Here is an 18,351-nt window from a genome sequence, read left to right as displayed (position 1 = left end):
ATTTGCACATTTTGAACGTCCCGCCACTGAAACGGGAATCGCGCTTCCCGACAGGCTAGGGACCGGAAGTGACGTCTGAAGCAATATGGCGGGAACTGCCACTCATAGTGTTTACAGCACTTGGACACAGTGCAGTATACATTTACAGACGACGACGTATATACATACATATACGTTGTAAGATGATTACTATATATTCTACGTTAGCATGTGGATAGGTACCTTTTGTCGTTGACGGTAACGTGGTGCCCGTCTTTATGCTGTATGGTGATGTCAGTATCCTTGACGCGTAGGTCGATCCTCAGCGTACATCTGTCCTCAGTGCACTCCCCATCCTCACGTACCTGGTGCACGAGGGTTGAATACGTTAGTAACACAAACTTAGCGGCAAGGGATTTTATTGTCCAGATTTTAGTCTGTGGGTCGATTTGTAGAGCTAGAACGCGCGGCAAGCCCCGGCCAGATAGTTCATAGTAATTTCTGCAAGGTGTCCTTGCTACCTCAACAATGAAGAACATAACCAAAGGTAGCAAACGTTTAACTATAACGAATTCCTTGAGACAAGTCTATCTCGTATATTACAAATCCCTGGTCCTAAGTCTTACCATGACGTTGAAGTCATAATCTATGCAGTCTCCGGCTAGGAGGTAGCTGCAGTCGGCGTGAGCGGGGAAGTCAAAGTACCGCCCGTCGAACGTCAGGAAGTGCCTGCCGCTCCAGGCTGAACACACACGCCCGGGGTGGGTGGACGCAGCTGAGGAAAGACATAGCCATTAAAAACAAACATATCACAGTGAAAACATGTGTATTAGTTGTGTCTTTTAAGAGAATACGTTTAGGTTAGATATATCCAGGTAAACAAATTATAAAGACAATTCAAACTCTACAACTGGATAAATTTCGGAGATTAACTTCCAAAGTGAATCTCCGAAATTTATCCCGTTGTAGAGTTTGAATTGTCTTTACATTTAAGGAAGGAAATATCTATTATTGAGACATCCAACATAAACACATTTTACATGCATGCATATAGCATCCACAGGAGATATTCAACAACCTATGGAAAGTGGATAGAGCCTGTTCAAATAAGATAGACAGTCATTACGTTCGTCTGTATTGGTGGTTAACATTGTGACTATTGTCTTACCTGCATTCTAGCTTACGAAAGAACAGTTTAGATACATTAATATTACTTAACGATTATTGATACCCAATCTCACCTCCAAATTGTTGCATGTCGTCATTGTCGAACAAGCCTGTAACAAAAATGCAACAAGCCACATGATTATATGATAGCGTTTGTAATAAGTAAGATTAAAATATTTCAAAAGTATATTCAACTATCTTGTGAAAAACTGAAACAGAATGTCCCTTACTGAATTGGCATCTGGTTCCTCCGTAATGTTGTGAGCATGCGCACTCATTAGGTGCTATGCAGGTCCCTCCGTGAAGGCAGGGCTCGTCACATGTTGCTGAATGAGGTCGGAGATGCAAATATTTACATATCAAAAACAATTTGTCCTAGAAACATTAGTCATAGACTCGTAGTCATAGCCTTTCTGTTTGTCTTCTTGTCTCTGATCTTTACAAATCAAATGTTATAATACCTAATAACATATTTTTTAGCAAAGCTAGAATATAGAGTTTTATATAAGAGATTGACACGATTTTGTAGCTTGCTGCCATACATTGTCCATGAGTTACAGGAATCACTGAATATACACAAAGAAACTCACGAGTTTCACAAGCCTGCCCGGTCCAGCCGTCCTTGCAGCTGCACTGTTCAGGAGCGACACAGAGGCCTTCGTTCTGACATCCATTCGTACAGATAGCTGGAGGGAGTGATGTTCATGACATTTTTAATAACAAACTAAAAATCCTGTACAAACTACATTAAAGAACTATTGGTGTTCTAGGTGAGACGCCCAGATTTGATCGGACTTTGTCGATAACTAGCACCAATTAGCATTGAGCGTCCACTGTGTTCTGCTGCTTCAACTTGATAACCGAACCTTTATCAATGGCTTTATAAATGTTACGTCTATCATCGAAGTTGGACAGGGAGATTGAGAAAGGAAGTTGCAACTGTCCTGTTACATTACCCCGTTGTAAAATAAATCAATATTTCTGTATTGATGTTAAGCTTAATTAAAGTTATCAGGGTCGTTAAACTGACGATCTACATTCACAGTCTCGTCGCCCCACCAAGCTTATGACATACCGTGACGTCAATGCCTACGTCACTTCCGGCCACAATGGACGCATAGCCTTGTATCCTCTGCCATCTATTAGAACGAATTGCTTTGCAAACAGCCTCACCCAAATTCCGTCATTTCAACAATTGGGTCGAGGTGGGTCACATCTTCTTTCCACACTACATAAAATCCCATAACGACATTTTAAAAGACCCCCAAACATTGGGTTTTTGCGTCCATGATTAATGTGCCGTTGTCGCGGAGTTTTATCAGTGATGATAAAGCTGTAAACTTACGGGTTGCACAGTGGTTTCCTTTGTAGCCCGCTGGACATGTACACACGTTAGGCTGTGTGCAGACGCCCCCGTTTTCACAAGGAGGGGAGCAAACAGCTGAAAAAGGTCAAAGGAAACACTTTAAGTTGTACACTCATGACGAAACAGTTGAAGTCTGTCTCGAGTGCCTCATTCATTTTATTGATTACTGTACATGTACATGCAAGGACACGTAGAAACGTAAAATCTGAAATCTACCGGAAAGGAGCTCTCAGATGAAGTACAAACGCCACTCCAAATGCTTTATTGGCTGTACCGAAAAAAAACACGATTCTACAATCAGTTTGTGCATATATTACAGACCACACTTGCGTAAGGGCTGGGCAATCAAAATGTTCACGTCAAGATTTTCTACCTGTTTGACACCGATCTCCCTTGAAGCCACTAGGACATTCGCATTGGTAGGGGGCTGTACAAACACCTCCGTTCATACACTCTGGGTTACAAAGGGCTGTGGAAAAATACAACATCCAATAAAGCATTAAAACACAGGTAATAAACATTTACTGTCAAGTTTTGTACGTTTAAAAGTCCCCTACGAGGAATACATACATACTAAATCTCGCTTTTCTGTAGAACTTGATTGTCACCACATCCGGCTGATGCAATAATTGGATTGTATTCTTTCAATCCTCAGAAATTAACGAACTAAAAATAAACTGTTCGATTATATAGGGACAATAAATCGACAACACAATGGCGACCGCGTGGATCGTAACCCATTGTTCTTGATGTTGCCTGGGTGCGTGGCAGACTATGCGTGACTTAGCCTTTACCAGGCTCCAGACGTGGCTGGAAACAGTAGAAGACAAATAACATACCACAGGAGTTTGCTAGCCGATAAACTGTATCTATCGGCTGCAACTCCTCTGGTACGTTATCTGTCTATTTGGGCGATTTCTACTCTTTCCAGCCACGTCTGGTGCCTGGTAAAAGCTATCCGAAAGCCAATCCTCTGGTATGTTATCTGGAGCCTGGTAGAGGCTATGCGTGACTCACCGTTTTCGCAGGTGTATCCATGGTAACCCTCGTGACACAGACACGTGTTCATCCCGATACAGTCACCATGCACGCAGCCGGGGAGGCACAGAACTGCAAACATGCCGAAGTCATGCCCAGTTAGTTCACCCCGTATTACACACCAACTTACAGATTAACGTTCGATTACGTTTTTTAACAAGTGCCTTCACAAAAATTCACAACTTGTCATTAGCGAGTGCTTCTTGTCGCCAATAGCTTAAGTTTGATTGTAAAGCACTGAGCGAGCATGCTTTTTTTTAAAGAATGTTCATATCTTTATCAGTAAACGAGGCTAACATTCATTCTGAAGAATCAACCACTGCTTACGTACCATCTTGCAGTTCTTTGGTCAACTGCCGCTCTTCTCTGTCCTTCTTTTCACTTACTGGCTCGGGAATAAAAGAACCCCATTCAGACCTGGGAATGCAAAACAAGATTGGCTTACATGAGAAGTTGTTTCAGGCGGAGACTCTGTCGGTGGGTTAATGTTAGGTGTATTACCTTAAGGGTTGTACTTTCGGTAGCGTGGTTTTATGCTTATTTTTTGTGGCTGAATAACATACCTCAAGAAGATACGAATGGACTGTCATAATATTTAGTATGCGGTTTGATCTTGATCAAAGAAACGGTTACATTTTGGGCAACCTAGCGGATTCTTTTGGCACTGGATCTCACCGGGTTTGTATCTTTTGGTCTGAAGGCTACGGTTGTAGATTGCTTCTGTGCTCGGGAAGCGGCATTAGTTCCGGCTCCCTTTCCAATATCTTCGACTTTGAAAATAACTGGGATCGTACTTGTAACCATTATATTTTTAGTTAAATGTGAAGTTAATTCTCACTCTTACATACACCAAACTGAACGAAAATGACTGAAAATTAGACAAATCCTTTGGTATCGTGGTTGCCCCATTGTTCTGTCTTGTGTTAATAGTTTTTCAAAAGTGTTCACTTGTCATCCAACTAATGATTTAAAATAACGTTGTCTTTTGGGGCTCCTTATACAGTAGCAACACTTTGGAACAATCAGTTAGGCTCTAACATATCTTTTATGTTGCAAATGAACTTTTTTCCAATCATGACTATCTTCTTACAAGAATTCTACCTATGCGTGTGCAATCAACTCGCAAACACCATAAACGGGGGCAAATACCGTTGAAACGTTGTTTAAGGGGTGACCGTGGTTGAGAGAGAGGTTCTGATTTATTTCTTATTTGCCTTAGTCGATACCATCTTTTTCAATCATCGAAGCATGACGTCACAGCAGACACGTGCTACACGCCTGGATTACAAAGTCCGATTAGATTTTGAGACGTGATGTCCAGCTACTGTGTCGAAGCCTTATCTGCTGGTTGCTATGGTTTTAAGAGACGCTACGTCAGAGTTATTCCTTTGTCCTTCTCGGGTGGCACCCTTATGTTGGAGAGGGTTCAAAAGTCTCACCTTGAGAACAAACATTATAAACCTCAGGTCGGGTAAAGTTCAATGGTTGTTTCCTAGCGTTGTTGAACAGTCAAGGTGTTTACAAGGATTATAATAGGCAGATGTCCTTAGTAATACGCACAACATTTGGTGTGGCGCCATTTTATCTAGGTAACCACACGCCGTATACGTAACCATATTTGAAAACCATAGGGTGATGAAATTCCGAAATTCCGCTATTCATCGTAACTTATTTTGATAGAATTTTGCGATATTGTCAGGATCACTATAAAACATTTCCCTATTTCCAGATTTTGGTCAATCTTCATTGACAAAATAATTGGTTTGGTCGTTCAAGTTTCAGTGAAATTTCTTATAGATACCTTGCATACATATAAAGGTAAGACTTATGATGATGTACATGCTACTTACGGAGTGTCCAGCGGCATCGCTCTCTTCTGCACATGGTGCTTGTTTTCTCGGACAGACGACTTCCAAAGACTGGCAAAACCACAACCATCTGACGAAGGAACACAAAATCATTCATTATGTTGAGCCCAACATACTGTTGGGCGCAACATATTGTATTCGTAAGGTTTCTTTCTCCTGTCAAATCTTGTAATCGACGCAGCTCGGTCGTCCCTGTACCAACTGAGCTGAAATTTGGTATACAGGTAGAGTGGGTGAATACCCTGGGAGCCTTTTTTTTCTTCATTTTTTCGATATTGACCTTGAAAGTGATTTTATTGAGGTTTTTCTGACCAAAAACGTACATTTTGGCCTCCTGTGCTCTGGAAATACATCCAAATGACCTGAAATTTACTATGGGAGTACATTGAACAAAGATTCAAAGAATCCCAGTCGCACTTTTCGCATACAACACTTCAAAATACGATTTTAGAGGGTATTTTGGGGAGAACATCTGATGTTATCCTCATATGGGGTCACTGACCTTTAGGTCACATCTTTATTCATCTGGCCAGGTGGACTAATTCGGTCAGCCAATGAGAGAGCGCGTTGTAACACGGATTTATCAAGCTCAACCTGATTGGTTAGAATAGTCAATTCAATTAGGGGCATACTCTGACAGGTACAGACACAACTTCACTACTCCCTGGCTCCCATCCTTGCGCTGTTATTCTTGTGTCCTACTGAAGTTAAGTGCAATTGAGAAGGTTCAAAACTTTTCTGGTGGTATTTTTCGACACACGGTGTTTTTCTTATTTTGACACTGCATGGAAACAAAGATTTCCACAAGTTTGCAAGCTTGGACACTATGCTGAAACCTGACATTTCCTCGCTATGTACACGGATTTTCTACCCCTGTGTCACCAAGATTGGACACCAGTGCACACAATAGTGAACACAAAGTGTCCAAAGTTTCCCACCTGGGAACAATAACAATAGAGAGTTGTGAAATGCGTTAAAATTTACCTTGAGCAAGGAGGCCCTTGTTTTGAGTAATTGTTTAAAGTTTTTGGCTAGAAATGACGTAAACGATTTCAAATACCAACATTGCAGACATACAACGAACGTTAGCCTCTATGCCACAGTCGCTTTTTGCATGGTGTTATTAAGAGCTAATTCATAGACTCAAACGTGAAATATGATTTTTTTTCACAAAGAGCATTTTTACGCTTCTACAACAATATGAACGTTACGCGAAGAGGTGACGTTCTTGTTCACAACTTACCAGCAGTGTTTGCCAGCAGTAGTATTCCTAGGATGACCAGGGCAGATGGTAGTGCGCCCCTTATTCTGAAAAAACGACCAAATACAAAATCATTAGAAAACGAAGCTTCCAGTGATAAAAAAATCAAGGAACTATTTTGAAAATATTAGCGATGCCCTCTTAACTCCACGTCTGTTCATACATAACCTTTCCAGTGAAAGACTTTGTGTTAGTTTCCTTGAGAGGTTCAGCATTATGTAGCAATGGAAAATGAGGCGGGAGAGGAGGAGATGTCTTTTCTTAAGTCCGCCACTCTTTCCGCAATATATTTTGCGTACCTAACTGCACCATTAAATGAGAACCGTAAACTACTGTCTAAGAGAAGAGCATATCTATATATCTGTATCCATCTATCTATCTATATATGTGTGTGTATCTGAAAATGCCTTATAGAATGTCCTTGACCCAGGTCTGGATCAAGGTCTTTCTCAGACTTTTCATATAAGGTGAAGGCCGAAATACCCGCAAAAACATCAAAATTCATTTTACGACTTTTGTGTTATCAAGTCCACAAATTAACAAGCAATTTTGAAAATATACCATCAGTTCGGTGAAGGTAATAATGTCGTAAAAATCTCGGCGGGTTCGTAGAAACCAAAGCTAATCTATCGACTAACGCTAAATCTTCTTCTCCCCCTCTAAGCAAAAACGGCGAAAACATAATCGGTTGTACTCGAAGGGGACTCGGCGACCTTTCTGACGTTTCTCTTGGCTTAAAGATCGATCGATGATATAAAGCACCTTGCTCAAAATTTTTGATGTTTCCTTTTTCTTCAAATAATTCTGCGCCATAGTTTTTACTCTTTCAACATGACAGCTCTATCTCAATCGTACAGCGTACCTGGCTATCAGACCTTAAATGTTTTCGTAAGATAAGACAGGAAACAGACAACAGTGTTATCAACTCAAACCCTGAGAACTACTGTTATGTCTACAAACGCGTTAGATTGATACATATCACAACGTATCCGTCCCTGCGTTTCCACAGTGTTTTTAAAAAAGAGGGGCAATTTGTAGTATCAGCAGATAGCAACTTTGTATATGTATAATCCGTATCTTAGAAACGACATTCCTTGCCATGCCTTAACTCGCTGTATTCCTTTTTATTCTTTCGTACTTTTTCTTTGAGTTTTGGACAGTCATAAGAAAATGTGGGTTTGTGAAATGGGCAATAACCACAAGCCATAAGTACAGTACAGCGTTGTATGCAACAGCATTGAGATTCATTTAGACAATCGCATCAATACGGCGTCGAAAAATTGTACTACATACCAACGTACTATTTTTATGCTACAACTGTGCTAATACATTTCCGTGCGTGCTAGAGGGCGTGCCATAAAGTAAGATTTCCCGTTGAACTTATTTATTCAATGTCAGATCTAGCGGCTACCGCAGAGGCATATCATACATTGATGATCCACACAGAATATGTACAGCAGTATAAGCGCACCTCATGTGTCATGTTAGCAATGCCTTATAATAATCGGATCATACCACCATTAAGGGCTGAGTTAACAAAGCCCTTAGTAAAACCGTTGAAGGTTACACATCGTCTACTGCTGCCATAATCCGTTACTTACTTGCCATAATCCAACATTCCACCATGTGTAACTAGCTTCGTCCTTGGGCACAATGAAACGGACAATTGTTCCAGAGTTAGTCAGCATATTTACAACTTTGTATTCACTTCATTTAACCACTGATTGGTATAAATGATCCTGATTCAATCGGTCAGTCGTCGGTTACGCAACCAGCGGTCTTACCTTACAACATAGTAAGAAACAGGAAAGAGAAATCAAACGGAAAGAAACGTTTTCAAACAAGGTCAAAATGGTGTGAATCATATAAGTAGATTATTCTACAATTCACATGTAACTCTTAAAATGAAAATGCAAAGGCTATGGAAGTTTTACAGGTGTAAGGAAATGGAAATTTTTTGCTGAGGGGGTTCTGCCCTGACTCCGACGTTTTCCATAAGCATTACTGAGTTAACGTTTACATTATATTTGACCAATTTTACTCCAGAGCAACTCTTTTCCCAATCAACTTCCACTTCCTGTAGTTTGAACACCTTTTTTTTCTCATCCACGCTCAAAACCAGGGCGGATGCGCTGTTGTAAAAGGCGACCATTTTACATCCACTCGCAATGTTTATTCTCTTCCAAACGTAGTACTAGACCCCGTGGCCAAACGTTGACTTAAGAACCCCTCAAGTAACACGCTGTAAAGTCCGTATAGATGACGAAAAGTGACCATTCAGGTGTTATGACCAACACGTTAAGGAAACACCGAACGAGGTCAGCCAGGCTTGATTATGTTTATCTATGCGGAGATAACGGTCCGTGTCCACACATGTGATGAACACGTTGTAACGGTGGGAAAGTGTATATTCACGCCAAAATAAACACAACTGCGGGATCTTTACAGATAAAAACCGCTGCACTGCAACCGACGCTAGGGAAACACTGTAGTTTATTGACCTCAACATCTGAAGTAACATGACCATTCACTTTCCGTAGCCAAGTGTTTAATACCAAGCTTTTAAAACACGAAAAGAGAGCCGTCATTTCAGTCCTCATAACAAACGCCATAAATGTTTACCCCAGCTATCTAAGATCCAATAGAATACCCTAAAATGTGCTTATCTATTGAATATGCTGCTTACGATGCGTTTAAAAATCTTCTGCAATGTTCTTTCCTCACTTTTCGATTATGCGCCATTGACTATACTTTGTCAATGTTTAAGACACGTGCATATATATGCATTGCTCGAGTTGTTCTGTAACGTCAAGACCAAGTATATAGTAATACGGATTAATGAGAAGAAAGATTGGCTGTACGTACAGTTTGGCTGTCATCCGTAAGTCACCCATCGCTGTCCAAAGCCGGACTGACAAAGCTGGGATTTGTGCGGCGCTACATGCCCGCCAAGTGCGTAGGAATTTTTATAGCTTTGCCCTCTTGAGCGCAGCTGACGTCAGTTTGATTGGGATTTATAATCCTGAGCTGAGTGGGAGGGCAATAAAATATATTAGTTTTTACAGAGGTGTTTGGCTAAGGAACGAGGCAGCAACATGTGGGCAACTTTTCCACGCCGTGCTCTTTGTGTCGGGTGTCCGAAAACTTAAGTATTTGCTGCCATAATTAGAGCTAAGATTAATGAGGAAATCTAATTAGTTCTGACTTTTGAGGTCTAGTTAAAGCCTATCTCTAACAGCTATTCATTTCATCAAGGCCTATCTTTGCAATTTAACCGCAACTTTCAAGGTTTGTTTGAAACCTATTGTCCCTGCTTGCCGGGTGACATTGCCACTTCCAGTGCGTAGCAACTCTTGCGGCGTCTTCACTTGAACACAGCTTCCCTATCGCTGGGAGAACAAATTACAGAAAATCATTATTCTGTCATCCGTCAGGTTTAAGACCCCCTAAGGAGACTTTAAACTTGATGTCCCGCAGTAATTAGTAGTTCCTCGTGATTAGTATGACGACATCAGAGAGTTACCGCCCTAGACACATACGTACGTGGGGTCCGGCATGGAGGTAAATGCGTGGCGTCGGTGTCATTGTCCGAGCGAGGTGAAGGACGATAAGTAGGATTCATGGAATTCGTCTATTATACATAGAGTAGCATATACAGATAGATGAATCATCAAGGACGAAATGATCGCATCAAGAACCATGATATTGCTACACTTACTTTATTACACATTTTCGTAATAGTCTATATTAAAGCGACATTTGGTGACCTGTGGTTTGACCGATAAGGTTGTGCATGGCCAGCTGAAAGACAAATGCAATGATATCAGTGCCCATATTTCAACATGTAAAAGGAGACCATTTATTTTCCAATATCAGACAGGTGTGCCACCCACAGTGTTGGACGTTGCCCCCACAATGTTGTGAGGTATCTATGTAGCAGTTAGTTATATAGGCAGTAAATATTCAGAGGTTAACGAACTGTGAACACGTCAACGACCTATACAACGTGACAAAGATCTTTTAATGTTAAAACTGACAAGCAACGACATTCAGATGGATAAATGGACAAGAATTTATTTTACCAAGGAAATGTCCTTGATTTTACTGCATGTGCCGTCATGGCACCATCATTAATATACCTGTCCTGGGACTGGTGACGCGTAATGCCCAGCGCGGCCTGTGATTGGTGGAACAGGTGCAACGTGGCCTGTGATTGATGTAGTAGGTGAAACGTCTCCTGTGATTGGTAAAGTCCCGAGGAGGCCAGCAGGTGTACCTGAACATCCCCCTTTTGTGATAGGGGGCGCTCTTGGATATATTCAGCATCAAAAGATTGTTACAAGACCAAAAACGTTTCTATCTTTGTTTTATTTCCATGTGATCAGATTCAAAGTTTGAAACAAGGTTGACCACTTTTGCATGATGTTCTCTTCTTTGTAAACAGTGGGGACCACAGTAATGTGAAAACTTTACATGCGTGATAGAAACAGTTTATGACCAGAAATGTGGATTCTATTAACGTTACAGACTATACTTACACCCTTGAGAGCAAGAATAAGCACCGTGTATTACACATAGACGAAGATAAAATTTGCATTAGGATACTGCAATGTTTGTATGTCATACATGTGCTGACACACACATGTGTACCTCTGCTCTAAACCAAACATGGGGACAAATTTCCCATTTTGTCCGTACGGTGATATCATACAGGACGTTGGCGCGGATGAATACAGCTGTTCTCCGGTCTTCTTGCTTTGGGCGATCCGTACCTGGGCAGGTTCTCGTCACTACAAGCCGTGCTGGAATAGTTGGTGCATGTCGTTAGTAGGGTCTTTGTGTTCTGCTGTTTTAAAGTGATTGTATAATGATTTCACATGTATGCATTTTTCTTTAAGATTTATATTGGGAATATCATAAAACAGCGTCATGTCTGTAAGGATTCTAACGTGGCCACCTGAAGGAAAATACATTCCTAGAAAATGTAAAGATATATATTAAACCCAAGTAGTTGCATGTTACAATAGTAGCTACGTTTATTCTATCTACGTGTCATTTGTAATGACTGTAGTTAGTTTTCATTGCATGTTGTTTGACGATCTTTCGGCAGGAATTGGATATTTTCGGAAATATCTAAGAAAACTTACCTTGGATATGATTTCTCTAACCTTGGCCTTTTCAGAACTGTAGTTGAAGATGTCTTCAATGTATCCAATACCAGAGCGGATGTCAGTAATCTTACTAGAAAAGACATAATTATAAGCTTAAGTTGCTACAGTTTGAAATGACATAGCGTACCATTGTAATTTCATATCAAAATTCTCAAAGAACGCTCCCTACCGACCTGGCGATAATGTCCAGGACCTTCAGCTTGTCGGAGTAGGGCACAGCTTCGAGCACAGCCACTGCTTCTGCGCAGATCATGGGGCAGAGTCTCTGTACACGGGAGGAAACGACAGAGATTCATAGCCTAGTGTTCAATTTGGTTCTTGCAAAGGTATATGTTACTGTGACTGAGAAAGAATGGGACAGGCAAACATCTTTGCGATATGTCACCATACCAACAAAAACTGCAACTCACCTCCTGAATCGCCCGAAGTGCTTTAATCTCGTCGTGTACCTGTGGGACGGTCTGGAAGACGCGAAATACCTAGAAAATGGTAAGTTTGTAAGCAACCCAGCAGTGGAACCTCCAGACAGTTTTCAATGTTTACCGTGATATGTAAACCGCCTTCATAGACTTCTGCTTTCCCATGATTTTATCGCGATACGTCAAATTATGACCTACACCAGCCACGGTTTACATGCCAGACTGTCTTTAAGGTGATAATAGAAAAAGTGTTTAATCCATCTTTATTCAACTTTTTCAGAAAAAGTATCACGATGGGTTTTCCTCTACCTCAATATCTAAGGTTAGTTCTGAATCAGTATGACGGACCGGTACCTGATCAGCGTTGAAGCTGCCCGTGGACTGGGAGAGGACCGCCAGCTTGTCTTCTAGAAATAACGCCTGGAGGAGACGCACAATTAGTTATGGGAAAGACTGTATTCTGTATCTGCATCTATATAGCCGGTATAACCGCCCTTCCGCCTAACACACCAGCTTTGCAGGGACGCGGTGCGGCAGCAGCTGGTTATTTTACACCGAACGCACGGTCTTCTGATGTTAAGTAAGTCTTTACAATCTTCTCTATGCGCACCTAAGTTAAAATGTTCTTACTCTACATGTAACTGTTTACGTTACTATCACGTTGTTAGTGAATTCACGAATTACTACGTCTTACACCGCACACACAGTAAGTGATGACTGCAACACAGACCACCCTTTCCACCTACTCTTGTTAGGCTCAAAACACAGAAGATGATATCTGTGACAGTCTTACACTTTTCAGCTTCTGTTCGAGCTGACTGAAGTTCCTCTCGTCCATTCCGGCGGTATGCTGGGTACGAGATGCGGCAGCAGGTCCCCTGAGGTCGTCTCGTTCCCTCGCAGTTGCCGTAAGGTTTTCACTCGCCTGTTAATATTCATATATTCATATCTGGTTATCAAACATGTTATTCATGTTTAGATTTTCAATTCTAGTATCGCTACTAAAGGTGCTACGAACTATTCAAGCGTCTTTTGCCACAAAGCACGTTGAACTGTCTGCCAAAGTCTAGATCGCAAAATTTTGGCCACAAATTGTGTTTGTAACAATGCTATGCTTAAAAGTTCCAAAGTGTTTAAAACCGAATATTTTCTTTTCGCTTTGTACGACTTACCCTGCTCATCATTTCTTTGGCCATGGATTTTTCGGACCGCGAATTGAACTGGTTTTCAATGTGTTTAAAACCGGTGTTGGCATCGGTGAGGGAGCTGTAAGGATAATACATTACTATGAGAAAGGATATTTATAAAATATCACAACAAAAAGTTCGCTACTTTTGGGGAGCCAGATTTACATTTGTCAGGGATCGAACTGGTATGTCAGTATCTAAGCGTTTAGAAGTGGAGAGTTCGTCTAAAGTGCTCCAGTTTCTTGTCCAATGTAACCTTTGATCTTATAACACTTGAACCGAGACGCGGACATGAACGCCCCCTACTGACCGGGAGATGATCTCCAGGATCTGCATTTTATCCGAGTAAGAAACGGACTCCAGAACATCGGCTGCCTCTGCGCATGTCATCGGACACAGTCTCTTCAAATAGAATGGGGAAAACAGAAATCAAAATGCAGCCTATTTTGTCGCACATGGTTTGATTCTTAGACTATATCTATCTAAGTCCTTAACGGACGATCAATGTTTTAAATGACTGTCTTTATCTAAGAAAACGACGTGTAGAAAAAAAATATATGATATTGCATATGAATAATTTGTAACTTACGCTTTTCAGGCTCTGCGTTACTTTTACTTCATCGTGTATTTGTGGAAATAGCTGGAAGAGTATGACCAACTGAAATAAAGACATACCAGTTATCAACTAAAAGACGCCGCCATGCGACAAATCAACACAACTACATCTAGCTACCACTGTCATATTCCTTCCATTCTGTAAAAGGTAGTAAAGTTTTAAACTACAAACAATGTAGTTAATCTAAAGATACGAACACCATCATCCTTATGCATCGTATAATATAGAGAATGATCAACAGTACACTGTCATTTTATATCAAAGCTCCCATCACTTCATACTCCCGCGGCTTTTCTAGTCATGTGCGTGTGAAAAATAATGTGAAATCAACCAACCTGGTTAGCACTGAAGTTGCCATGGGAACTGGACAACACCGACAGCTTGTCGTTTGAAGACTTCGCCTGTTGAGTTGAAAGTCAGTCGTGTTAAACCCGATACTGCTGACAGGATCGTTACAAGCGAGCAATACGCCTGTTCTAAAGAGCCTAGCGTCGCTAAGGTTGTCTCACGGGGTGTTTTGGATATAGGGATGTTGTAACATTAGACAGCAGGTTTTTCCGTTTCGTCTCATTGAACGGCCCTTCGGGAACAGGTCACAGTCTATAGGACAATCACATCCGGCAAGGACATGGAGTGCGTGTGTTTCCACTCGGTTTAAGTTATGTCGTTCCAAACTAACATTTAGTCGTGTTTCTTAGCAAATGTTTTCTCTGAAAATACATAAGTTATAAAACATAAGATAACACAAGATGGTAAATTTACGTGTGTGTTTGTGTTTGTGTGTGTGTGTGTGTGTGTGTGTGTGTGTGTGTGTGTGTGTGTGTGTGTGTGTTCGTGTGTGTGTGTGTGTGCGATTGTGTTTGTGTGTGTGTGTGCGTGCGTGTACTGGTTTCACCTTACTTCAACAACAAAATGCCCGTGATAAAAGTCAATCTGGCATCCAAAGACTGAAGGGTTTGTTTGTTTGTTTTGAGGAAGACACACAATGCTATAGAGGTCTACTAGAGTGTAGTATTAAACGAGGCCCATGAGGTCATTGAACCGCTGCAGTACCTGCTGGACAAGTGCAGATCTGCGTAATTAGATAGATCACGGGTCAGAAGTCAAACACGCCTTCAATACAACGATATCTTTTTGTAACCAGGTTTCTCTAAATCAATACCCTTGTTTGGTACATTCTGAGACTGTGCATAACGTTTATTATCAATTTACTGTTACTTCTGTACAGCAAGTTACCTAACAGCTACGACTAGTCCTTGAACTTAGCGAGCGTAAGACAGGTTTGAAACGTGAGAAAGTTGAGTTAATAATCAACTGCAATGTAAACACGTTGAACAAGGTCCCGCCCAACACTTTCATTGTATTAAAGAATGCCATAATGGACAAGTTCATGCTTGGAATAGAAAAGACCATGCCAATGTAAGATTTAAACTATTTTCAGGTATGACATCATAGTAATACAAATAGTCTTTCGAGTTTGGGTAGTATTTAAGGGAGAGGTCGCAGTCTATAACCGACTGTGAATTGTACTTGCTAAATGCTGGAATTGGGCCAAATATCGATAGATACAAATGCTAAGCCCTGCATAAATCTATAAACGAACAAGTTGTCGAGTAAAAAGTACCAAGTACGTAGAGTCCATTCCAAGTCACCACACGGATTTTTTAATGATCTTTGTAATATCTTCGAATTATTATTATATGATTAGGCCACAGCAAGTAAATTTTATGGATGACATCCTCCGCAGACCCCAAAATTAATGAGATAGGGCGAAAAAAAAACAAGGCGGGCAAAAAAAAACAAGATTCCTATATTTTCAATTTTTGAGATCATGAATCTTGTTAAACAAGAATTGAGGCGACGAAATATGATATCATGACCAACAGGTCTTTTATTCCTGTATTTAACCAATGAGGTTTCAAATATAATATAAAACCTCCTTGATTCAACAGGAAACATGTCCTTGTAGATGTGTATACATCTCAATAGACCAACTACAACAAATGCAGAAAAGAGCTTGTTGTACGTATACCATCATCTGAAGCAACTACACTGGGTATTCATATGTTATGAAACACCTTGTGTATACAGCTCAATTAACTAGACCCCCCCCCCCCCCCCATTATTTATATAATGTCCTTGCTAGATCTAGAACAAACGCAGAAAACAGCTTGTCATACCATCATGGGCAGGAACTAGACTGGGTATTCATATGCAATGAAACACCTTAGACTGTCAACGTTTACGACATATTTGCCCATTTTTGGCATGTTGATCACCGTCGGAGGGCAATGAAATTTCTTGTTTTTTATTTCGAAATCAGGCGAAAATTAATGAGCGCGCTGATGTCATCCATAAAAATTACTTGCTGTGGCCTTATAAATTGTTACAAATATTTACAAATGTTTAAAAAAAAAGGAAATATGAGATCCCCATCTTTTACAAGTTTTTTTCTAAATTTGCAAACATTTCGGAAGTGACTGTCACAAGAGATCATTTTTAGAAACAAATTTGAAATATAAATTGGTTTGTGTCAAGTTTCGAAACAATTCGAAATAAAGATATGGGTCATTTGCCCCCCGTAACGAGCCGCTAATCCTAACAAAGCCTGTTTTGGATCGGGCGTGGACCGCCGACGGAGCAGGATGTCACTATGGCGTGACACTGTCTATGGGCATCGGGCTGGATTTTGAAGCACAATCCAACCGTAGTTTTGCTGCACAAAAAGGGCCAGCAAACGTTACAAGATCTTACAGCAAACGTTCAGGAACCAACAGTGGTCAAAATGCCGAAAGCAAGGCGCAAAAACTGTTTCATCTACGCCGAATTAGCCATAATCGGCACGATGCAAAGGGGAGCTATCTATCAATCAAACAAGTTCGGCCGCTGTCAAAGCAAGGGAGACTCTCTGGAAAGCAATACGCTTTCCCCTTCCTCGTGTTATCAATAAATTGTAAACTGAAAGATAGACTAGTGTTATATTTTAAATAGGGATTCTTACCGACAAAATCACGAAGATTCTGGAAGAAAACACTAAAAAAGGACGCAGATTTATGTTGCATTATTTCTAACCAAGCTGCCGTATTGGGAGAGTCTATTCTGTGTGTAGGGGGAAACTCCTTGGAAACTATTGTCAAATGATTGTAAATACGAAAGTTTGCAGTAATAACATCACACAAATACTACAGTAATGTTTATAGTTTATCATTCAAATATTGAACTGTATCAACATACGTTGAAAGATAGATATTTTAGACCACGTGTATCAACTCTTCCCCGGGAGAAACAGCCTGATGCCGTCTGCCGGAACAACACGGGAACAACACTTCCCACGAGTTCCGAAACAAATCCCACCGGAGAGGATTTCATCTTACACTGTTCAGCTAACAATAAAGCCTGTATGTTTTCCATGCTGGCTGATTGGCGTTCATAATTTGGACTGGGCCTGGCGGAGTTACTGCAGTTATTCTAACGTCCCAGTTGAGCATGTTCTCCAGCGGCGTGGTGCCAGTGGGGAGGGCGGCGCGGCAGGCTACTGTTACCGCTTACAACTTCTGTCGGTACTTTCTGTTACTTCTGTCGCATTTGGGTCGTTTCTGCAAGATTTCCAGGTTTGGTTGATATTGAAGAAGAGAGATAAGACAGTGAATAGGCACTGATAATGTTTCTTTCGGATTGTTGTGCTGCTAACAGAGACAGAAATTAACTGTTTGTTTACTTAACTCCCGATCCGCTGTCAGAGCACCGCGGGGGTATCGGCACTCATTTCAACCGTCTATTTTTGGATGCTATTAACTGATTAACAGCAGATTGTGAATTTCTACTTTCGAAAAAAAGATAGAAAATTCGAAATAAAGGCAGGGAGATGTAATCAATCTTGAGAAAGTATCAAAAATATTATTCTCAGTGCCATGAATATTTTGAATATTCCACGACAATGTGAGAACAATCAGAAACTGTAAACATATTTCGAACTGTTTGGAAACTATGAAATATGGATTACAAATACTAACAAAAGTTTCAGATTAATTCTAAACAATGGCAACAAACAGCCGTGCGGTGACTTGGAATGGACTCTACCTGTTCGAGCTGCCGTTGCAGTTGTTTGAAGCCTGCAGTGTCCATAGCTGTGTCTAGCGACGATGTGACCGGGGCACACTGAGCGATCTCTGTTGCCCGGGGCACATAGTTGTGTGTAATTTGTACCTTACGCCTACCTGGTCTAGCTATTCCGGTTCAGGGCCAGTGGGACGGAACACTTTTCATCAAGGGGGTGTAG

At 41.0% G+C, this 18,351-nt stretch overlaps 2 protein-coding genes across 3 annotated transcripts in view; both read right to left on the bottom strand.

Annotated features, from left to right (window-relative positions):
* The window catches only part of LOC136442162 (mucin-2-like), a 33,148-nt gene extending 23,473 nt beyond the window's left edge, over positions 1-9,675 (bottom strand). For both annotated transcript variants that reach the window (XM_066438838.1, XM_066438839.1), the window contains exons 1-12: positions 9,545-9,675; positions 6,662-6,726; positions 5,401-5,488; positions 3,882-3,967; positions 3,530-3,622; positions 2,886-2,981; positions 2,492-2,587; positions 1,737-1,832; positions 1,377-1,472; positions 1,221-1,256; positions 606-754; positions 223-344 (exon numbers count right to left, since the gene is read on the bottom strand). In XM_066438838.1, the coding sequence (XP_066294935.1) occupies positions 223-344; positions 606-754; positions 1,221-1,256; positions 1,377-1,472; positions 1,737-1,832; positions 2,492-2,587; positions 2,886-2,981; positions 3,530-3,622; positions 3,882-3,967; positions 5,401-5,488; positions 6,662-6,726; positions 9,545-9,573 (1,052 nt within the window). In that variant the 5' untranslated portion in view covers positions 9,574-9,675. The remainder of the gene's footprint in view (positions 1-222; positions 345-605; positions 755-1,220; positions 1,257-1,376; positions 1,473-1,736; positions 1,833-2,491; positions 2,588-2,885; positions 2,982-3,529; positions 3,623-3,881; positions 3,968-5,400; positions 5,489-6,661; positions 6,727-9,544) is intronic.
* A 1,353-nt stretch (positions 9,676-11,028) lies between these two features.
* LOC136442053 (uncharacterized) lies at positions 11,029-18,351 on the bottom strand. The gene is made up of 11 exons (XM_066438655.1): positions 18,153-18,351; positions 14,408-14,473; positions 14,046-14,114; positions 13,767-13,858; positions 13,442-13,535; positions 13,063-13,194; positions 12,624-12,689; positions 12,261-12,329; positions 12,024-12,115; positions 11,827-11,920; positions 11,029-11,481 (listed from the first exon to the last, which is right to left on the bottom strand). Exons 1-11 carry the CDS (start codon positions 18,195-18,197, stop codon positions 11,470-11,472), a joined length of 831 nt encoding a protein of 276 aa, XP_066294752.1. The 5' UTR covers positions 18,198-18,351; the 3' UTR covers positions 11,029-11,469.

The sequence above is a fragment of the Branchiostoma lanceolatum genome, chromosome 9, assembly GCF_035083965.1.
Source record: "Branchiostoma lanceolatum isolate klBraLanc5 chromosome 9, klBraLanc5.hap2, whole genome shotgun sequence".
NCBI classification, from domain to species: domain Eukaryota; kingdom Metazoa; phylum Chordata; class Leptocardii; order Amphioxiformes; family Branchiostomatidae; genus Branchiostoma; species Branchiostoma lanceolatum.
Note: the sequence above shows the minus strand (reverse complement) of the source record. Positions and strands in the feature narration are given on the sequence as shown.